The sequence below is a fragment of the Squalius cephalus genome, assembly GCF_949319135.1.
Source record: "Squalius cephalus genome assembly, chromosome: 6".
Classification (NCBI taxonomy): domain Eukaryota; kingdom Metazoa; phylum Chordata; class Actinopteri; order Cypriniformes; family Leuciscidae; genus Squalius; species Squalius cephalus.
Window position 1 is genome coordinate 15,015,899 of NC_137127.1, and position 21,282 is coordinate 15,037,180.

At 36.3% G+C, this 21,282-nt stretch overlaps 1 protein-coding gene across 1 annotated transcript in view; it reads left to right on the top strand.

The window, feature by feature from the left end:
- Nucleotides 1-21,282, top strand: part of tspan9a (tetraspanin 9a) — an 87,230-nt gene that overhangs the window by 47,603 nt on the left and 18,345 nt on the right. Inside the window, exon 2 of the mRNA XM_079873468.1 lies at nt 19,079-19,309. Within this exon, the coding sequence (XP_079729594.1) occupies nt 19,079-19,309 (231 nt within the window). The remainder of the gene's footprint in view (nt 1-19,078; nt 19,310-21,282) is intronic.

A 21,282-nucleotide genomic window follows, 5' to 3' on the forward strand; every position in this document is an offset into this window, starting at 1 on the left:
ATCATGGATGGGTCCAGGCGCAGGTCCACCATCTGATCTGGATACGGCCCGGATCCGGCTGACTTCAGTAAACCTCTGAATAATCAGAAAGACTAACATTAGAGTAGATGCCATTCTTCTTATAATGTAACGAGTACATCAGGTGTTATGGGAAGTGTCCCCGGTTCTGGCTGACCTAATCTAATGCAGCCTAATAATCAATTAACTGATTTGAATAATAGAAATGTAATCTTCTATATGAATGGCAGGTAAAAGAGATGTGTTTTTAGTCTAGATTTAAACTGACAGAGTGTTTATTTATACAAAATTTATACGATGTTTAATAGGGAGCCAATGCAGTGTTGACAGAACGGGGCTAATATGGTCATACTTCCTGGTTCTAGTAAGAACTCTAGCTGCTGCATTTCGGACCAACTGGACTTTGTTAATTATGCGTGCAGGGCAACCACCCAGTAGAGCATTACAATAATCTAGCCTTGAGGTCATGAACGCATGAACTAACTGTTCCGCATTTTTCATTGAAAGCATATGTCGTAATTTAGATATATTTTTAAGATGGAAGAATGCGGTTTTACTGATGCTAGAAACGTGGGTTTCAAATGAAAGATTGGTATCAAAGAGCACACCCAGGTTCCTAACCAATGACGATAACTTGACAGAGCAGCCATCAAGTGTTAGACAGAGTTTCTAATTATTGGGCAAAAAACCTCAGCACGTTTTAAACCAGAATACTGTTTTTTCAGAAGTAAGTAGTAGAAAATTACTAGTCATCCAATTTTTTATATCAGCTATGCATTCCGTTAATTTTGTGAATTGGTGCATTTCATCGGGAAGCAAAGAAATATAGAGCTGAGTATCATCAACATAACAGTAAAAACTAATTCCATGCTTCCTAATTATATTTCCCAAGGGTAGCATGTACAGAGTGAACAGCAACGGTCCTAGTACTGAGCCTTGTGGTACTCTTTATTGAACTTTTGATCGATATGACATCTCTTCATTTACTGCTACAAACTGATAACGGTCAGATAAGTATGATTTAAACAATATAGTGCAATTCCACTAATGCCAACATAATTTTCAAGTGTTTTCAAAAGACTCGAAAATGTATTCAATTACTCATTCATAAAAATAGTCACACTTTTGTTCCTGAATGAATAAACATTTTGACTGAAATAATTGTGAGTGAATAATACAGATTAATCAATCATAAAGATTGTCACTTGTTGCCACCTACTAGCATAACAAAAAAAAAAACACTGCACAAACGATTTAAAAATATATTATATTATATTATATTATATTATATTATATTATATTATATTATATTATATTATATTATATTATATTATATTATATTATATTATTAGGATAATACAGTTCATAATTTTTGTAATTGTTTACTAATATTTAGGTACATCTCACATAAATAAATATAAATAAATATATATATTATTTGGAACTAGATGGGCACCAACTTATTCATAGTGAATGAATGTCTTTGATCATTGCAAAAGTCTTGCATCATTGCAAACACAGCATCACACTATTCAGCACATCAACTCCAGTGATTTATGTTTTAAGTCATTGTAAAATAGACAACATATGCTACTAATATGCATGCATCATTGTACCAGTTAAAACATTTCTGCCATATCGAAGATCCTTGCTTAGTATATTAAAATAGATTAATGTTTCATCTGAGGCCATCATCTGAGGGATTTGCATAATTTATTGTTCAAATGGGACCCCCGACAAGCATATCATATTTTGCCAGTGTTCTAAGCCTTGGCAAACACCCATCTTTAGCTATGGTATGAGGGTCAGTCCTTACATACACACTGCCACAATGCCATGCTGAATTAATCATGCATGCTGTCATTGCCTCTTTGAGCCAAAATCTGTGCAATGCTGGTGTGTATTAGTGTGTGATACATTACCTAAAATTGTCTCAGAATGGAGCCTTTGGGCAATTGCAGGTTTGCTGCACTGGTATATTAGATATCTCTTTGGTATTCCTGAACACAAGTGGTTGTGGAGTCTGTTAATGCATGTGGTGTTACAGCTGGCGGAACGCTTGTTTATGTAGTGTTGACCAATTTCAGCTCTTTCTACGGTGAGATGCATAAATGCATCCCTCTACCCTAGATGCATCCCATTGTGATTCATACGCTTGGCCGCTGAAATGTTAATAAAATAGAGTCAGATGACCTTGATCAGAAGCAGACAATAGTAGACTGATCAAATGAAGCTCAAAATATGGCATATTTTAAAATGCTGTTATACTGCCCAGCCAGAGTGGAAGGGAACATAATGAATATTGATTAATTCTGGATCAGTCAGACGGGAGAATCGGAATCTCATAAATTCTCCCTGTCCTTGACCCTTATGTTAACCTCACGCAATAAAATAAAATTGTATTATTACAACAAGGCAATCAAAACCTCATGTAGCGCTGTTGCACGCCTTAGGTTGACGTTATCAGCGTGACCAGAAAACCGCATTGAGACACACTTGGCTATTCTTTTCATAACCAATTTCTTGCACTTCTACCCAGGTGATCCGTATCTGTGAGATATGACCTGGAGGGCCATGAGTGGGTGTTTGATAGCCGCTACATCATTGTCCCCTTATGTGACATGACTTCCACGCTGCTTCACGGTGGAGGTCACCCTCCATATCACATTGCTGGATGGGCTACGGCATGGACATAACTACCGGGGGTGGACACGCATGAGCTCATTCTATTTCCTACCTCTTCTTCTGTGATGGCCCTATTATACTTCATGAATAGGCCCGGTGATTCATACAATACCTCTGCTTTATGAAAGCCATCCAGATACGGAGGAGTCTCTGAGGCGTGAGTGTTGACTGACAGTTACTTACAGTGATAGACAGGCTCCAACCTTCTTGTATTTTCACAGGAGTGCCAGAGTAATTAGCATGTTACTAGTAAACTGATGGGATTGTGTCTTGTAAAGGCGCATGAAATAGAAGAGGGACTTTCTTCCATTAGTCATAGCTTCTTTTCAGGTCAAAGGTGAACAATGTGTGTCTGCTGGTGGGGAGAGAAGAGTACATGACTCAGGCCAGGCCTAGTGAGAAAACTGTATGTGGAGGCAAATATCTTCAATCACATGCATGCATACACACATAGAATATATCTATTTGCTTATCCAAGCTATGCCATTTGGGAATTAATATAGAGTTCCGCCTGAAATAGAGAGCATGGGAGAGAGAGAGTGGGATGCTAGCGTAGTGGCAGAAACTCAGGTTAAATATATGAATGCAAGACTCGCTCAAGGACTTCCTGTTTCTTCACATAGAACAGTAAGGGGATATTCTTAAGATAAAATCAAAACATTGAAACTTTATCTTCGTACACCACAGCAGAGTTATTTTCCTAAAGAGGTTTTTTGCTAAAGCTAGTTTGTACTCAATGGATGAAAGTGTTATTTCTGAGGTGTGTTCATAGGACCTTGAGGCTGGTTTTCATGGAAAAGTCGTATTGAGTTGGTATTATTGCTGTCTCAGCGTGCTAAGCATTCCCTTAGCACCCGCGGCAGCATTAGTGCCTCATGCATACAGATGGAGCCGCTTTTGCTTGGTCTGTTTACTCTCAAAACTGATTACCTGTAAACTAAAGCTAGTTTTGTGTTCACATAAGCTAAGTTATGACCGTTGAATTTTATGTGTGCATACACCAACTTGATTCATAGCCATAGGCAATTCTCGTTTTGTCTTTTGCTAATGCGAATTTTTATTAAATCGTCTAGTGGAAAAAGGCATGTGGAAAGTGATAACCACTAAGATTAGTTGATTAGCAGACATTCTGTTACCATTTACTCACTCTAATGTTTTTTCCAAACTTGAATGACTTTAAACATTAAATATATTTTATTTATTTATTTATTTCTACAGTAAAAAAAAACCTTTCAGTCAATTTGTTTTGGTGTTTGCAATGAATGTCAATGGGGTCTAAAGGGTTAAAGGGTTAGTTCACCCAAAAATGAAAATTCTGTCAGTAATTACTCACCCTCATGTTGTTCCAACCTCGTAAGACTTTTGTTCATCTTCGGAACACAATTTAAGATATTTTTGATGAAATCTGAGAGCTGTCTCACTCCTCCAAAGGCTGCAATGTCATTTCATCTGCCAGCCCAGAAAAGTTAGTAAAGGCATTGTTAAAATAGTCCAAGTGACTACAGTGGCTTTTCTTCTGTGGACCTCTGACGTGAGTTGACGAGAGCGCCACGACGCATGCGCGAGAACTGAGAAGATGACGCTCAATATCATTTGATGGGAAAGTGTGAAAGGTAAGCCATTCATTTTGTGGCATTGGTAAGGCACTTTTACATTTTCTCGTTGGTTCCTCACGATTCGGACATCCATGAAATGCACACTTTAGACCCATTTTAAACACTACATTGAGACCCATCTGCGTCATCTTCTCAGTTCTCGCACAGCTCTCAGATTTCACTGAAACATTTTTCACAGTTGTTTGCTTGTTTTCATCGAAACCAAACTATTCTTTGGTGAAAAGAAAGTTCAAAAGAACAGCATTTATTTGATTTTTTTTAATCTTTTGTAACGTTATGTTTTTAATGTCACTTTTAAATAATTATTTGCAATGCAGAATAAAAGTTATTTCTGTAAAAAAAAAAAAAAATTAACTATTTTTTTCTAATATTGAAATTTTAAACTTTAGTGTAATGTGCATCTCTAGAAATAACAAACATACATTCAAAATCTAGAAAAAAAAATGTGGTGGATGAATTACACAAATTGACTACTTGAGTAAAAGTACAGATACCATATTAAAATATTACTCCAGTAGAAATATTAAGTACTCCTTTTACTCAAGTAAATAACTTCATTTTTAATGTTCTTAAGTATTAAAAGTAAAAACTACTGATTGATGTTTAATAATATTTAATCATTTAATAATTATATCTGGGGGTGGTGGGGTTGCTGAATATGACATCATTATGAGTTATTATAAATTGTCAAGTAGCCAGCACTAGTTAGTTAGGAGTATTAGTGGAGGCAAATACATGTATTAATCTGCAACAAAAAATTTGGGGGGGTTTGCTACCAAAACCTTTCATACACAAAAAGTTTTACCAAGACTTGTCATTCACAAAACATTAAATATATTAAAATATAAATTTAGGTTATTGATACTTCAAGTGTGCAAACAAGTGGGAAAAAAATCTAACATATATTTTATAATGAGGAAAATCAACATATGGTGACAATAAAAACAGACATCGCATAGGGCAAAATGCATAACATTTTAAGAAAAATCTACGCTATGCAAACATACTAGTTTTTTATCATTTGAAACAGCTACGGCAGCGGGCAAGATGCATGGGGATTCATTTGTGTCATTTTATTGTTTTGTTTAATTTTCTTTACCTAAAACCTACCCTGTTGAGACAGTAATACACAAATGTGTTTACATCCACATTCAAGCATTACAGTGGGCTTAAACATCTCACCCTTTTACAGCAGATTTAGTTCACAAACAAATGACAGTCGTGACCAAAATACGATTTTCATTTACAATAATCAATCCTAAAATTCGGCACTAGTATCTAGTTTTTAGTCATGCGCACACTCAAGCTCCAAGGATCTCCCGTTATTGGCTCATTTTGAATGAATCATTAACTGGAGACTTGCTCTGACCGGATCATTTGAGTTGTTGTTGACTCGAGAACAGCTGCAATCGCATCAGTCCAATTCACTAATGAATTGTTCGGTGCAATTTGCGAACCGATTTAACAAGTTAATTGAAAAAAATCAGCTCGTTTACGAATCGGTCGCTGCCATCCCGTCTCGGAGCAACATGTTTTAGTGAACTGTCCAGCACTGGAAAAAACAAGTAGCTCCAACTTCAGAAAAAAAGGTGCTGCATACTTGATTCGACTGACTGACTGAAAGTCTGTTTCCTGCTTAACACAACTGAAAAAAAATATATCCAAAAAAGAGACAGGGAGGGAGTGAGAGAATGAGGTTTGGTATATGCAGCATGCATGTCAAATAGTGTCTGCCAGGACAGTGTTCGCTTGGTGGCGTGAACGATGCAGGAGAGACAATTAGTCTGAAAAACACGCTGTGTAATGTTGAAAACATGCTGAAGAGCAGTCAACACTGAAGCTGAGGCTTGTCACATTGATGCTGGCAAGAATTCATTGTCAGTGTGCGTCGGAACAAGTTCATGTGTCGCTCATTTTTGGAGAATAATCTCTGTAATGTTATAACTAGAGAAGGTGGATGCATTCTCGATTTAAAGACTAAAGACCTCGCTAAGAGTCCAAGTCTCTTAAGAATGGAAGGAAGTTGGCTACTACATGCCGTCATGCATAGTGACTATTGATTATGCTGTATGTCTTTGATAGCGGATTTCCTCTCATTCCAGGGAAAGAGAGATCAGCCTTTAGCACTTAAGCGGATGTGCATATTTAGCAGCTCTGTTCCTGTGGGGCTGTGTAATGGTATGATATGCAATGCTGTGTTGTTCTTGTAGCTGCAGGGGCTATTTGTGTTGCATGATAAAAGCCCATAAATATATTTACATCCTGTTGGCATGTATGTAGAGCATCAACATATACAAAGCACATCAATCACAGCTTTGAATGATTCGCGGTTATAACACATTGAAATCCTGTATGGACGTAGTACTGCTGAGAGGATTAATATAATAGCTATTTTAGCATTGATTCTGGTTTGAATTTCATCCACTTAGGCCTCAAGTATGTTTGTATTTTAAAACTCAAGTTGCGTGAGCGTAGAGTACTCTCGAGATGTGTGTCAAGATGGAACTTGGGTGGGAAATTGAAGTACTTCAAATGAATGTGTGAGCGGAATATTTCATCACCTCAGCTTCGTAGCACTATGAAGCCAAGGTGAGCGAGTCCAGCGCACCTCTCAACCACGTTCTGATTAAATTTCATCACCACGTTGGCTTCAGATGGACTTGACAGGTGCCAGTCTGCTTCAGTGAGTTGACTTTTTTCCAATAACATTTTATTTTCTCTGTGACCTGGAGGTTCAAACAGTGTTTTTGAATTAGAAATGAACTTTGAAACCAAAAATGGTTTCTGTTGGCACTAGTGGGAGGATTTCACCGCTGAGAGCTCTATGTCCTTCAAATGAATCAATGTGAAAAAGCTGACTGTTTCCTGCTCATGACTATGTCAGTCAGACGAGTCAGAAATGCTAAGCGAAAAGGAATACAAAATATGCACTGGCATCCTGGCTCCTCCAAATCCCATCCCGCGTTTTAAGTTTTCGTGAAGCTCGGTTCAGTTAGGTCTACGTCTGCAGACTGCTAGATAACACACCGTTCTTGAGAGTGAGGTTGGCAGCAGGTCTCAGATTAGAAGATAGATGTGCACATTGTGTTGAATAAGGGAAGAATTCCAATAACAAGAGCTGTTCCTCAAACACAAGAGCCTCTGCCATGATAAAACCCTTTATTTATATGAATTTTAGAATTTCTATTGCTGTTCACAGTGAAAAATGTATTTTATGCAAATTTGGACTGTTGTGGAGGGGTTAACACGCCATAAGCACTAATGGTCGACATCTAAACTCACTAGAAACTTTTACTAATAACCTGTTGCTACACGCACGGGACTTCGCTTAGCTTCTTACACTGTAAAAAATGAACAGTTGGATCAACTTAAAAAAATTACTTCAATTGGTAACACCTAAAGAAATTAAGTTTTCTCAACTTAAATTATCACATTTTATCGTGAAAAACGTGATAATTTAAGTTGAGAAAACATAATTTCTTAAGGTGTTACCAATTGAAGTAATTTTTTTAAGTTGATCCAACTGTTCACTTTTTACAGTGTATTTTCTTTTCCATAGAACACAAAATGAGATGTTTTGCAGGATGTCCTGGCTGCTCTTTTCCTTGCAAAGAAGTACATGGGACATTGGATTGGTGAGCTCCAAAGATGACAAAAAGTACCATACAAGTCTTCTGAAGCCATATAACTTTGTGTGTGAAACAAATTAAAATTTAAATGGTTATACTACAGTTTTTTTTTTTTTTTTTTTTTTTTTTTTAGTTTTAATTTTTAATTTATAGTTTATTATTTATTCCTATCTGCCATAGCTTTAATGTCTCATTCCAGGGATATTTTAGTTTTATATTTTTAATTTAGTTTCTGTCAGTATTTTACTTGTCTTAGCAGTTTAGTTTCCACTCTATCCATGTGGGTTTTCTATTCTGACTTTATTTCAGCTTCCACTAACTGGTATCATTTAAAATTGAAAAGTCTAGTGTTATTGCTACTGTATGTAGTGGCATTTTCATTTTTAATGCAGTTGGGGTGTGGAGGGTTTTATATTTTTTTAATATTTTATTGGTTTATATTAGATATTTTATTATTATTTTTGTAGTCATAATTTCTTTTTCTTTTTTTTTACAATTTGCTGCATCTTGTGTACTATAGAGAGTCATTTCAACTCCAACTGTGCTGTATGTGTCCTCTGCCATTGTTGGTCCTCTGAGTCCAGTACTGCTCATGTTCCTGGGCTCTTTACACCCATATCTGATGCTCTTCTGTACTGGCTCTGCCTGAACATCCCCTTTGGTTTTCCCAGGCCTGTGTCTCTTCCTGTGATGAGAGTGCAGCCTTTTTAAGGCCGGACAAAATAATGTTTGCTGTTTGTTTGCCCAGAGCAGCAACATCTGTTTGTCTTGGGGACCCTAAGCTTTATAACTCTTGCAGCATTTGGACTGGTGGGTTTCTGGCTCTACAGAGCCATTTTGATGGTGTGTTCAAAGCTTTTTAAAGTTTGGCACACATACGGACACCTGCAGTACCAATATTTATTTTATGAGACAGTGAGGGGATTAAGAGTATTCCTTGTGTATTGTGCCATATATATATATATATATATATATATATATATATATATATATATATATATATATATAATATTATTATTATTATTATTATTATTATTATTATTATAAATTGCCAAGTAGGCAGCACTAATTAGTTAGGAATATTAGTGGAGGCAAATACATGTATTAATCTGCAAAAAAAAAAACTTATGTTTTTACCAAAACTTGTCATACACTACCAAAACTTTTCATACACAAAAAGTTTTACCAAGACTTATTTAAAACCAAGACCAAGATTTTAAAATGAGGAAAATCAACATATGGTGACAATAAAAACAGACATCGCATAGGGCAAAATGCATAACATTTTAAGAAGAATGTACGCTATGCAAACATACTAGTTTTATATCATTTGAAACAGCTACGGCAGCGGGCAAGATGCATGGGGATTCATTTGTGTCATTTTATTGTTTTGTTTAATTTTCTTTACCTATATATATATATATATATATATATATATATAAAAAAAAATTTTTTTTTTTTTTTTACCCTTATTTAACCAGGGAAATCATTTGAGAACAAGTCTCTTTTGCGAAGGAGCCCTGGCCAAGAAAGCCGCAATAAAAGTTCCACATAGAATACAAAATATAAGAAATACAGTGAACATACAGTACAACATAATACGTTTACAGTACAATGAAAAAAACAACAAAAAAAAATCATCATGATATATATATATATATATATATATTACTTTAAATAAACACAAGCTTTCTTTTTTAATCATCTTATCTACAGCTTCTGGAAGGATTGTTTTGATAGTCATTTGATGCACACTACCGTTCAAAAGTGTTCGGTCGGTAAGATTTTTTTATTTTTTTATTTTATTTTTTATAAGAATTATCTTATGCTTACCAAGACTTGATTTATTTGATTAAAAATACAATTTAAAATAACTGTTTTCTTTTTTAATATTGTAAAATGTAATTTAATCCTGTGATTGCAAAGCTTTATTTTAGCTGACTTTAATGTCTTTAAGTCTTTAATGTCACATGATCCTTCAGAAATTATTCTCAAATGCTTATTTGGTGCTTAAGAACATTTCTTATTATTAGCAATGTTGAAAACAGTTGTGCTTAATATTTATATGGAAACTCTGATACATTTTTCTTTGAATATCAGTCTTTTGAAACTTTATAAATGTCTTTAATGTCAATTTAATACATCCTTGCTGAATTTATATTAACCTCTTAAAAAAAAAAAATCTTACTGACCTCACATTTTTAACATTAGCAAATCATATTGTGCGTCTCTAGAAATAACCATTTAAAAATATATTTATTTATTTTATTTATTTATTTATTTAAAAAAAAAATCTTACTGACCCCAAACTTCTGAATGGTAGTGTATAGCAGAAAAAAAACTGATTTTGAGCTTCCATTGACGGTTAGTGGATCTGTATGTTTTCCTTAATCGCTCAGCTTCTATATTCGTCTACTCGATCCTAAATTCGATCCATAATTAAAGAGCCTGTAGTCCTCGTAAGTATTCAGTTGAGCTGCTAGAAATCAGTGGAGCAGAGCAGCACAAATTAGCCAACGGTATCTAATAGTTTTCCCCCCCTCCTGCTCCAATTCCCTTTCCTTCTCATCCTCCACTGTGAGAAAGTGAGTTGTGGTGGCAGGTGTCAGCTGAGAGAGCCGGCTGCTGATTGGCAGGGATGTTCTGATTGATTTTGAGTCGTTGAGCCCATTTAATGTCAGATGTGAGATTCAAGATAAATATCGAAAGCACCAAGCTGGCACCAAGCTTCAATGAAACTGGCGTCGCTACAGTCTTTCTCGTTAAATATTCTGTTTGTGTCAGAAAAACATCACAAGTTGGTTTGTGCAAATCATACCCATGTCATTGAATACATACACAAAATCACTCAAACTGTGTTTTAATGTTTAAAAATGGCACACAGCAATTTTCTGTCGTTGTGACATGTAATTTCACTCCTGTATGAAACTTTAAACTGTAAGTATTCCTGTTTAATCTTCTACAGTGCATCTGTGGGCTTTTAAGGCTCACTACTGATTCTCTTCAGCGGTACGTTTTCCCCACAGTTCAGCTGCATTATTCACCGTCAAGCTTGTCTTTGAGACACTGCGATGGAAGACCCGACTCTTTTCTTCACCGTGGGGGGACAAACTGTGCTTTGTGGAAGCAACGGGGGGTTTAGTGGAAAGCAAAGACAATGTGAATTTGTCATGACTGTTTACAGCTGTTTTTTCGTTTTTTTATTAGTTTACTAAAACCACTCATGTAGGGAGCCAAGAGAGAAAGATCAAGTTGTCTAGGCTGGAAAGCGGAGAACAGTCACAGCTTTCATCATGACTGAGACGACAGGATGTTATGGTGCTCATTAGTTCTCCAATAATTGCCCAAAGAAGCTGCAGGCGACCCTCTGAAGAGCAGCAATTTGGACCCATCATTCTTGGCTTTGTTATCTGTAGGTTTGGGCTCGTTCGGTCCATTATTTTAAATTGAAAGTTTCAAGTTATGATCCGTTCTGATTGACCTCCTGAGAATTTCACCTCTGGGAACCTTCTTGAAAAGGTTTTGACTAGCTCTTAATTTAGAGCATAGCAAATTGTGACCCATTCAGATAGTTTAATATTTGATTTACATTTATGTTTATGCATTTGGCAGACGCTTTTATCTAAAGAGACTTGCAATGAATTGAAGGTATTAGTTCATGCATTCCCAGGAAATCGATCACAACACCTTGGTGTTGCTAGCACCGTCCATGCTCTACTGTATGTGTGTGTGTATAACAATCTGGAACACACTGCCACACACTCAAAATAATAAGCTAATGCAACATTTTGTCAACTTAATTTGTCAACAAATTTAATTGTGTGCAAACATTTTTAGCATCTTTTAATTATCATCTGTTCATATTGTTTAATTGTAATTCTCTACTAAATTAAATATTATTTCTTGTATGCTACAAAATATTATCAGTAAAAAAATTGTTTTAAACGTAATGGTTTTATGTGGTAGAACAACCAGTGATATCGTTTTATTATTCATATAATGTTATATTTTATAATTTATTTATAGTATACATTTTTGGAAAAGGCTCAGTTTCCTTGTATAAAAGCCTTTCATCAATTTAATTAAGCTCATTGAACATTTTTATTTTCTAATGCAAGAGCCCTCTGTATGACTGTTTAGAAATCTGTGGGAAGCTTTGCTATTGTAGAAGATAAATGGCTGAAAGTTGTTTATATCTCATCCTCTCAAGCTAAATCTGTTTTGTCTATCTGCTCAGATGTGAGATTTGATTATTTAGACTTGGCTTCTTAGTAGTATCCATTCATGACATTCTCGGAGATGGATGGCAGTGGCTTAACAAATGAAAGGCAGAGATTGATCGCTCTTTTAGGACAGTTTCATCACATCATATGCTCCATCTGATCTACTCACGGTATCAAAGACATGTTTGAATGTCTCAGATCTCTTGCATTGATATCATATCAAGTTAATTCAGTATCCCAGTTATCACTGAGACATTACAGGACTTGGTTCTTTCTGTACAGACAGTATACTTACACCCATTAATGTGATTTAAAGCTATTACCTGATGCAAGGGACTTTCTGCAGTCTATTCCAGCAATAAAGGGCCAGCGGTCATTTAAGCAGTATAGGGCCGCTCAGTAATGGGGTATCATTTCCCTCCTGGTCCTGAGTGTATACCAGCCTTTTTGTCTTCATTACAATAGACTGTTTTATTTTAGTGCAAAATCAATGACGGCTAACTGGCTTCTTAAAGATAGGCCCGCAACCCCTGGGGCGGTGAAACTCTCTTCATTTTTCTAAACCTCTCTCTATTTCTCTATCTCACCCTCTATTTCTTTTTATCACCCTCTTATGAAGAAGGTTATTAATGCTCCACATCTGAGAAAATAAACACATTCGTTTAAAGCGAAAGAATGCTAATCAATGTGTTGAATGAGATTTTTCCTTTTCTGTACTTACCAACTTTATATGTCTTGGTTTCTCTAATCTTCGTCAGTATGCCATCCATGAACTCTGTCTTAAACCATTTTTAAAGCCACCAGCTACTTGAAAATGTTCCGGGTTAAATACAAGTTAAGCTCTATCAAAAGCTGCTGTGACTAATGTAAGTTGACTTGTCCTACGGTGTGATATGCTCCTATTTTAAACTGCATTTTGCTAATTATTTTATTATATATCTTTATTAATTTTTTTATTCATAGAATTATTTTGTTATTACTCATGCAGCTTTTATGACCTCATATCACATGAAATATTTGTACATTCTAAAAATCAGCTGTCGCACCACAGGTCCATTTAAAATGAACTAATGAAGAAAACATACTTAAAAGATGAAAAATTGTATTAATTCAAAGACATTTTAACTTAAAATTGTTTGATTTCTTTCTTTATTTATATAAATACATAGAATTCGTTTTTTCATTTTTTAATTAAATTGTAATAATTTAACTACAACAGATTATTTTCTTTGATAAACAACAGCAAGTTTAACTTTTTTTGAGTCTGGAACATTGCTTTAATGTCCTTCAAAAACGCACATGCACACCGTTTTGAGTTACTCCAAAGCTTCTGTGTCCTAATAAATCGTGAAGACGAGTGGGTCAGAGTGATATAACCTCTCATTAACGCTGGTTTGCTGGACAAACACACTTTGACCCCCTTTTGAGGCAGAGCATGAAAAGGTCAATCGCTCTCTCTCAGTGGACATATAGGCGACTCGCATTCTGCCTGGCGCGTGAGTCACGTCCATCACTGGACTGCAATAAGATTCAAGTTGCATGACTGCGTGTGAGTGAGCAGGTTTCTGCTGCAGTTGATAAAGTGGTCAAAGTGATGGGATAAGGTTCTTGCTCAGCTCCTCAGCTTTCCTGAAGAACTCGTTCCATAGTTTCAATTACACTGACCTTGAGTTTAAGCTACGTGCCTCTTTGCAAACCCCATTTATCCAGTCGAACTGAGTCGTCTCTCAAAGCTCCAACCCTCATGTTCTTTGACAAGATGCTGTCCTCCTAAACAAACTTTCAGAACCATCTACCATACCTCACCTTTTTAAAACTACACACTGTGTTCTCTCCATCCTGTGGGAAATGTGAGGTGAAAGGCAGTGTGTTTAACCATCCAGTGTTTATTCCTCAGGGGCTCTGCTTAAGGCACAGCAAGTTGGATACAGCATTGTGAGACAGGCTTCCCATGATAAATGTCCTTTCCGAGACACTTTGTTTACTTGGGAGTCTGCGAACTGCCATGTTGCCTTTCAACTCCAGCAACAGCTTAGCGTTAAGAGTTGTGCCGCTGTAAATATAGCAGCGCTTTTAAAACAAACACTCGCCATGTAGAGCGCCCAAACGTGCACATCCACTCGAACCTTGAAGCACATTGATATACTTAGGCACATTTTGCATGTTGCTTCTAATCCAGTGAAGCGCATCTGTTGAAAATTTTGCTTTGACAGTGAGATGCAAGGCTTCCCCCACACATATTCAGAGGTCTAAGATGCAGTGAAATACCAGCGCTAAGGCAGCGTTGAAGCGGTGTCAGAGCCTCCAGCTTTAGCTTGAATTGTGACTGACACCTCCATCTCCAATACAGCAATCACTCATTCTTATGGAAATGATAAGATCAGTTTCCTCATGAATATATGCCATAAACAACATACTATGTGAAAAACAAGGGCATATATTGCACATATAGGGTACAACGGGGCTAAAGGCACACCTTAACAAAAATTTGCTTTTCTCTGCTCCCGTAGTGAAAATATTTATGTTTTTATTGAACATTGATGAAGCAATAGATTTTGTGTGAAAATACATTATAAAAATCTTATAAATGTATGAGGTGGCAAGGTGGTCCTTTTTCCCCACACTCGGGGTAAAAGGCACAAAGTATTGATGTAATGTAGCTAAAATAATGTTTTTAATAATGCTAAGTTAACACTCAAAATAATCATTTTAATAACGTTTGTACTATGTTCAGCTTATTTTGATAAATAAAAGAATCCATTTTTGTTCAATAAATATGCTATCGTTGAAATGTTTATTTTAAAAATACAGAAAAATATAAAAAGTAAAGGTTCTGAAAGCATTAGATGAGACCCATAATAATTTAATATAGATTTACAGTAGTAACAAATAAAAATGACATTTTATTATATGATATATGATAAATAGCATATTTTGAAATATGATGGTTTCATTATAAATATGGTGATTGTCGCTAAAGTGGACACCGAACTTAATATATGATATTTACCATTTTAATCTAACTGCCATGTCAACAAATGGAAAATCCACCAGCTATTTATTATCATGTCAATTATCGTGCCTTTTACCCCAAATACCATACTTTTTCAAATTGTTCCGTTACTGAAAAACTGTTGCTTTGATTACCTTGATCAAAACTCAAAATCATTAACAAGACCTTTGTCTCAAAATATAGTCAATAATCTTATCGATTCTGCAACATTTTAAAAAACATTAAATATTAGCGCAGAATCAACTTTGATTGCTGTTTGCGATCAGCCAAATTTCCACGTGCATCATCAAAAGCAGTTGTTAAGAAAAGGGCTGAGCTGAATTTTTGAGCAATCTAGTAGTTTAAAAGAGAAAAAAGTAAAATGCGCCTTTTACCCCGGTGCGCCTTTAGCCCCGTTGTACCCTACATACTTTATACAAATAATGTAATTTTGATGTAGTTTAACTGTCCACACTAAAAGGGCTGCTGGGTAAACAACTGAAGCTGTTTTAAGCAGATCAGGAGGTTAAGAGAATCTCCATTTCACATATTCATGAATATTACTCTATATATAGTAGCCCGAGAGTCTGTGTTTGAAATATTTCTGTCAACAGTTCAACAGAAGTGTAACAGGTAATTTCCCCTTAATATTTTTTGAAATTGGTGAAATGCACAGTTGTACATGTTCTCTTCCTGGTTTTCTTTTGGTTTCCTCACACGACTTTCCACTTTTTTTCAACGCAAGAGATTTGACATCTTTAAAATACACAGTGTCATTGATTTTCTGACGTCTTTTTCTGTGTTTTTTTTTTAAAGAGAGCCTAAAAAATACTAAACAGAAGAGCCAAGAAAAGATTCTTGAAATGCTAAGCTCAGTTGGGTGTTAAATTATTAAGTCTGTCCAGTGAGTTGGTCCAAAACAAGACAGAAACTGAAGCAAGATGCCCGAATCTTCCAGTCTCTCTTTCTCTCATCCTTTTTTTTTTCATCTGAGACTCATTTGAGAAGAACAAAGACTCTATTTATGTGTTGAGGCACACACTCAACACTGCTAATGCACCATTATGAGGCACTCACGTCCTTTTCCTGGGCTTTCAGGACTTTGCCGTAGAGCCGAGGGCACTTTTTACAGTCTTTCTCTCAACGCTACACCTCGACCCCTGTCTTTTTCCCCCCTCTAATGTGTTCTCTCACATTCTGCCCCTGCGTTTCACCTCTGCTTCTTCCTCGATTTTTTTTATGTGATGGTACAGGCTCCCGTTTCAATCACAGGAGAGGTTTTACAAATAAGGTAAATGAGTTGAAATTGCCTGAAGGATGGTCGTAGGGGCCGGTAAGCAGCATGGTCGATGTTTCCATGCGTGCTCTGACTCCATAAACGTTTGAGGATGTTTTAAGCAGTGCTGAGGCTGTAGGACCATGCCAATACTAATGACCTTCAGTCACTGTTACACATATAAATTCTGCATGATGGATGGACACGAAATGGCTTAGTGATTTGAAAAACGGTGTTGTTAAATGTAGATTAGTTTGTTAGCTTAACCCTCAATTGTGCATTCCCATACAGAAATATAGAGCTCCGGCAAACTTCTAGTGATAAATTTGCACATTTTTCAAATGCAAATGAGCTTTGTGGTATATTGTTGCAACATAATGTATCAAGTGAAACAGAATATTTAATGTGGGGGGAATAAAGGGGAAAAATGTAGGACAGTGTTTTATCCATTTGGAAATTACTGGATTGTGAAGAATGTTCTCTTTATTATATTTTATATTTTTATATAAATATACAAATATTTGTAAAAAATAGGTTTTACCCTGTATTTATCTGAAAGGTACTAAATTTAGTTGTAAAGTAACTTTGAGCTTAGAAAAGTGCTATATTTTTTTTTTATTTTATTTTTTTATTATAGTCATTTTATTTCATTTCATTTATTTTTATCAAAAAAATTTAATATATATTTACTGTATATATTAAATTATTTTACTTACTTATACTTATTTTAATAATGCATTAAATTGATCAAAAGGGACAAAGACATTTGCAATGTTACAAAAAAATCCATTTTGTTTGTTTTTTGTTTTTTATTTTATATTCACAAAGAATCATGAAACAAAAGTGTTGTGGTTTCCAAACAATATAAAGCAACTGTTTTTAACATTGGTAATAAATTGGTAGTAAAATGTTTCATGAGCATCAAATCAGCATGTTAGAATGATTTCTGAAGGATCATGTGACATTGAAGACTGGAGTAATGATGCTGAAAATTCAGCTTTGCCATTACAGGTATAAATTACATTTTTCAAACATATTAAAATAGAAAATTGTTTTTTTAAATTGTAAGAATATTTCACAATATTACTGTTTTTACTGCATTTTTTGTTCAAATAAATGCAGCCTTGGTGAACATAAAATACTTATTTTAAAAAATCGTATCGACCCCAAACTTTTAACTAGTAGTATGTAATAAAAAAATGTATTATTAATAAGGTAAATGGAATCATTCTCAAAGGGTTGTTCTGATACAATCACACAATATATCTTGATTCTTTGCATTGATTTCTTTTCACATTTTTTAACACATGTGTATGTGTGATTCGCATCTTGCAGTGTAGTCTGGACAAAAGTGATGCAAACTGCACAAGAGAAATTGAAACCAACAACACAGATTTGCTCCCATTTTCGTCCAATTATGAAATCGTGATCCATCACATTGTATTGAATTGAACATATGTATCATGATCTGTGTTGATATCCCTCACAATCTCACTTTCAATAGAATCAAAATAAAAAAAAGTAATCTACTTTAAGGTTTATAGAGGCTGCTTCCACTATTTTACAATTTGCTGCTTCACACGGTGGACATTGATACATCGCGTTCTCCATGTTACATTAGTGCAGTGCCGTTTCTCACCACCCAGGGCATTAAAAATGGACCTCTCCCTCAGGCTAAAGTGCTCCCTCACCAAACAGAGCAACAGCACTCACTTTTAACCTGCCAAGTGTGAGATACACACAGGCTCTGTCTCTCACAGAGTTCTTTATCACGCCCGTGGTGGGAAAGGTTCTCGGCAGAAGAGCGTGCTGATAATTTCAACCACCATGACTGATGGAATTTGTTTTATTCAGTCTCTTACCCAAATCCCTTTGCTGCTTCAATCTGGAAGGCACTGTCAGGCAGTTAACCGCCCGTTTATGCTTGAAAGCGAACGAGAGCGTATACAAAAGCGATTAATTATTTACTTCAACTAAAAAAATTGTCTGGTTTGCTTTAATTGCCGTTGTGCCGCTAGTCAGTTGTCGAACATGCTAACACTTCAGCGACAAACGCTTTCACACTTGGAAGACACTCTTGATGCTTTTTGATTTGTCGTGTGGCGCCCGCCAGTTTATCAGTGCTGGGTGCGATTCCTTATTCACGAGGAGATTGCTTTGGATATTCCAATAACAGCGAAGGAAATGTCAGTCGTTCCTTCCTGCCCTTATCACAGATTGATGAGGAAAACAGTCTCTCCTCTCAGCGTTGTCAATCAAAACCCCTGTGAATACTACAAATATGCCAAAGCAGTCACGCAGCTGGACTCTTGTCTACACACAAATGTCAATGGACAGTCTGTGTTTCATCAAAAATGACGGTGTGGCCCTCAAGGGACAAAGTTTGCATGGTGTGTGCGCCCCCTAGTGGAACCTATTGGCATGGAAACCAGTATCAAAATTAACCGTACTATTCTGCTGATTATTTCTTCCATTGGACCTCTGTAGACGTCGACGAACGTCTGCACGGGATGGAAAGCTACATTTCAGTTAATTTTTGTGGTGCATAATGAATGATGTTTTTCAGAACGACAGCTTTCTCGCTGAATCGATGTTCCTGAATGCATCAATATCTCATAATCTGTTGTTTCTCTCTGCAGTTGTGTGGCTGTGGGCTGCTGGGGGTTGGAATCTGGCTGTCTGTGTCTCAAGGCAGCTTCGCCACCTTCTCCCCCTCCTTCCCTTCCCTCTCTGCTGCCAACATGGTCATCGCCATAGGCGCCATCGTCATGGTGACGGGCTTCCTCGGATGCCTGGGCGCCATCAAGGAAAACAAGTGCCTGCTTCTGAGCGTGAGTTATGCCACACCTACACACTTTTACATTCCCGAAGTGTAAAAACACTCTACCAGACCTGTTGCATGTAGAAAAAGCATAATGCATTCATTTAAGGTATTCTCAATGCATTAAAAATAGTATACTTTATAATCAATTGCATGGTCTTGTGAATAATTTTAACCACAATAATAGTATGCATTGTAATAACGTTTCAAAGTTATGTGTTAGTGTGTAATGCATAAGAAATTGCATTAAAGCACATTAAGTAGATATGAGGTATGAAAAAATCATTCTGCGTTATACAATTATTTTTGCAAAATGCACACTAATTTGTATATTTTTTGTCAATTTGTAATTTACAGTTTCCTACATGACTGTGCTAGTTTTATGTCTCTTGTATTGGTCTGCCGTCTCTTTCTTCTCACATAAAACAATCATTTCAGCCAAATTAACATTTCATGTCCTTTTATTTATTTATTCAGCGAGTAGCTGTGTAAAAATCAGGATATTGTACAGCCGGATAGTCATTATCCCAAAATAAGCCCTGTCAGGATGTGAAGTGAACCATATTATGCCTTATGAATGCTTTTTATAATGTATTACATACAGGCTTAAAGTAAACTGTTACCAGAGAGGTTTGTTAATTATCTGCATTGCCAAATAAGTCTCCTGATCGCACTCAAGGCTTTCAGTTCAGAACTAGAGTTAAACCACATGCCTCTCTATTTTCCCCTCTTTGTTCTTCTTTTTGACTTTACTCTCATTCTCACTTTCTCTCTTCCCAACACCACTGATCATTCTGCTAATGGGGTTAGACACAGTCTAATTGAATAAGGTTGTCACTCTCCATGCTTTTCTGTCATTTACAGGAATGAATAATGTATCCGTCATCTGTTTTGTATTGGGACATTGAATACTGTGTTATATGCTTGTGGACGGTTTGTATCCACTTTTACTGCCATAGAGACCTTGGCAACACAGTGAGTCTCATGAAAGAAATATGGAAGTAGTAGTTGCAGCATCCAGCAGGCCACTCTGTTGTTGTTCTGCACAGTAGTCATGGACCACAATTATTCGTTATCGTTACAGCAGGTTCTGTCGCCAAAGATATCTCCAAGAAACGTAAACGTGACGAGTTTTGGACAAGAGGAGAAATAAAACGAGGATCAATTTCGGTGTCTGTTTGACAAGTCTGGTGAATAAGTGTATGGCAGTGTAATTAAATACAGTATTGCAAATGCTGTGAGTACGTTCAAATGTACTTTTAGGATGATTGTTTTGAAAATGTAAAACTGCGCTGCATTACCCCGCCATTTAATTCGACAAATAAAGTGACATGTATGAGTAGTAATTTAGCATTAAACATTGCGTTACTTGGGGCTAATCAGAGACAATTTATATGAGACATGCCACTTCCTCAATCCTCAATACAACTATATAAGGAAAACCCGTAACGGCAAAGATGGCGGTTGTGTCCCACCCCTCCCGCTGGAAAGCCAATCATCTGCTTTTAACAGTCAGCAGCTGACCACTAAGGAGCGAATGTACAGTGACGTGACATAACTGCCATATTCAACCTGTGCTTTCGCGCTGAGCCAAAGACGGACGCGCTCAGCGCTTGTCATAGGCTATATCACAACTGTTCAGTGTTTTAACCACATAATGTTTATTTTAGGTTTCAGACATTTAAATACATATAATTGTTTAAGTGCTTGGCACAACACCGGCATTCTGGATAGAGACGTAAATGAAGTTTGGTGTCGTGAACGTGAACCCTTGCGCATGCGTAGTAAAGGTATAACCTGTGGGGAAAAAGGCGTTTTAAACCTTATTTTGGGGCAAAGTCATCAAACTTTTTCAGCGATTTTTATCATATTTTACTGCTGTTTCTATACATGCAGTTTTTATGTCCCGGTGACCAGTGAAAGTGCAGTTCTGACTCTCTGCCCATTCATTTAGATAGTAGCCTGGTCTTGTTAGTCCAAAATAGCTGCCCGGAGGCGTTGCCAAGATGGTGGCCGAGTGGC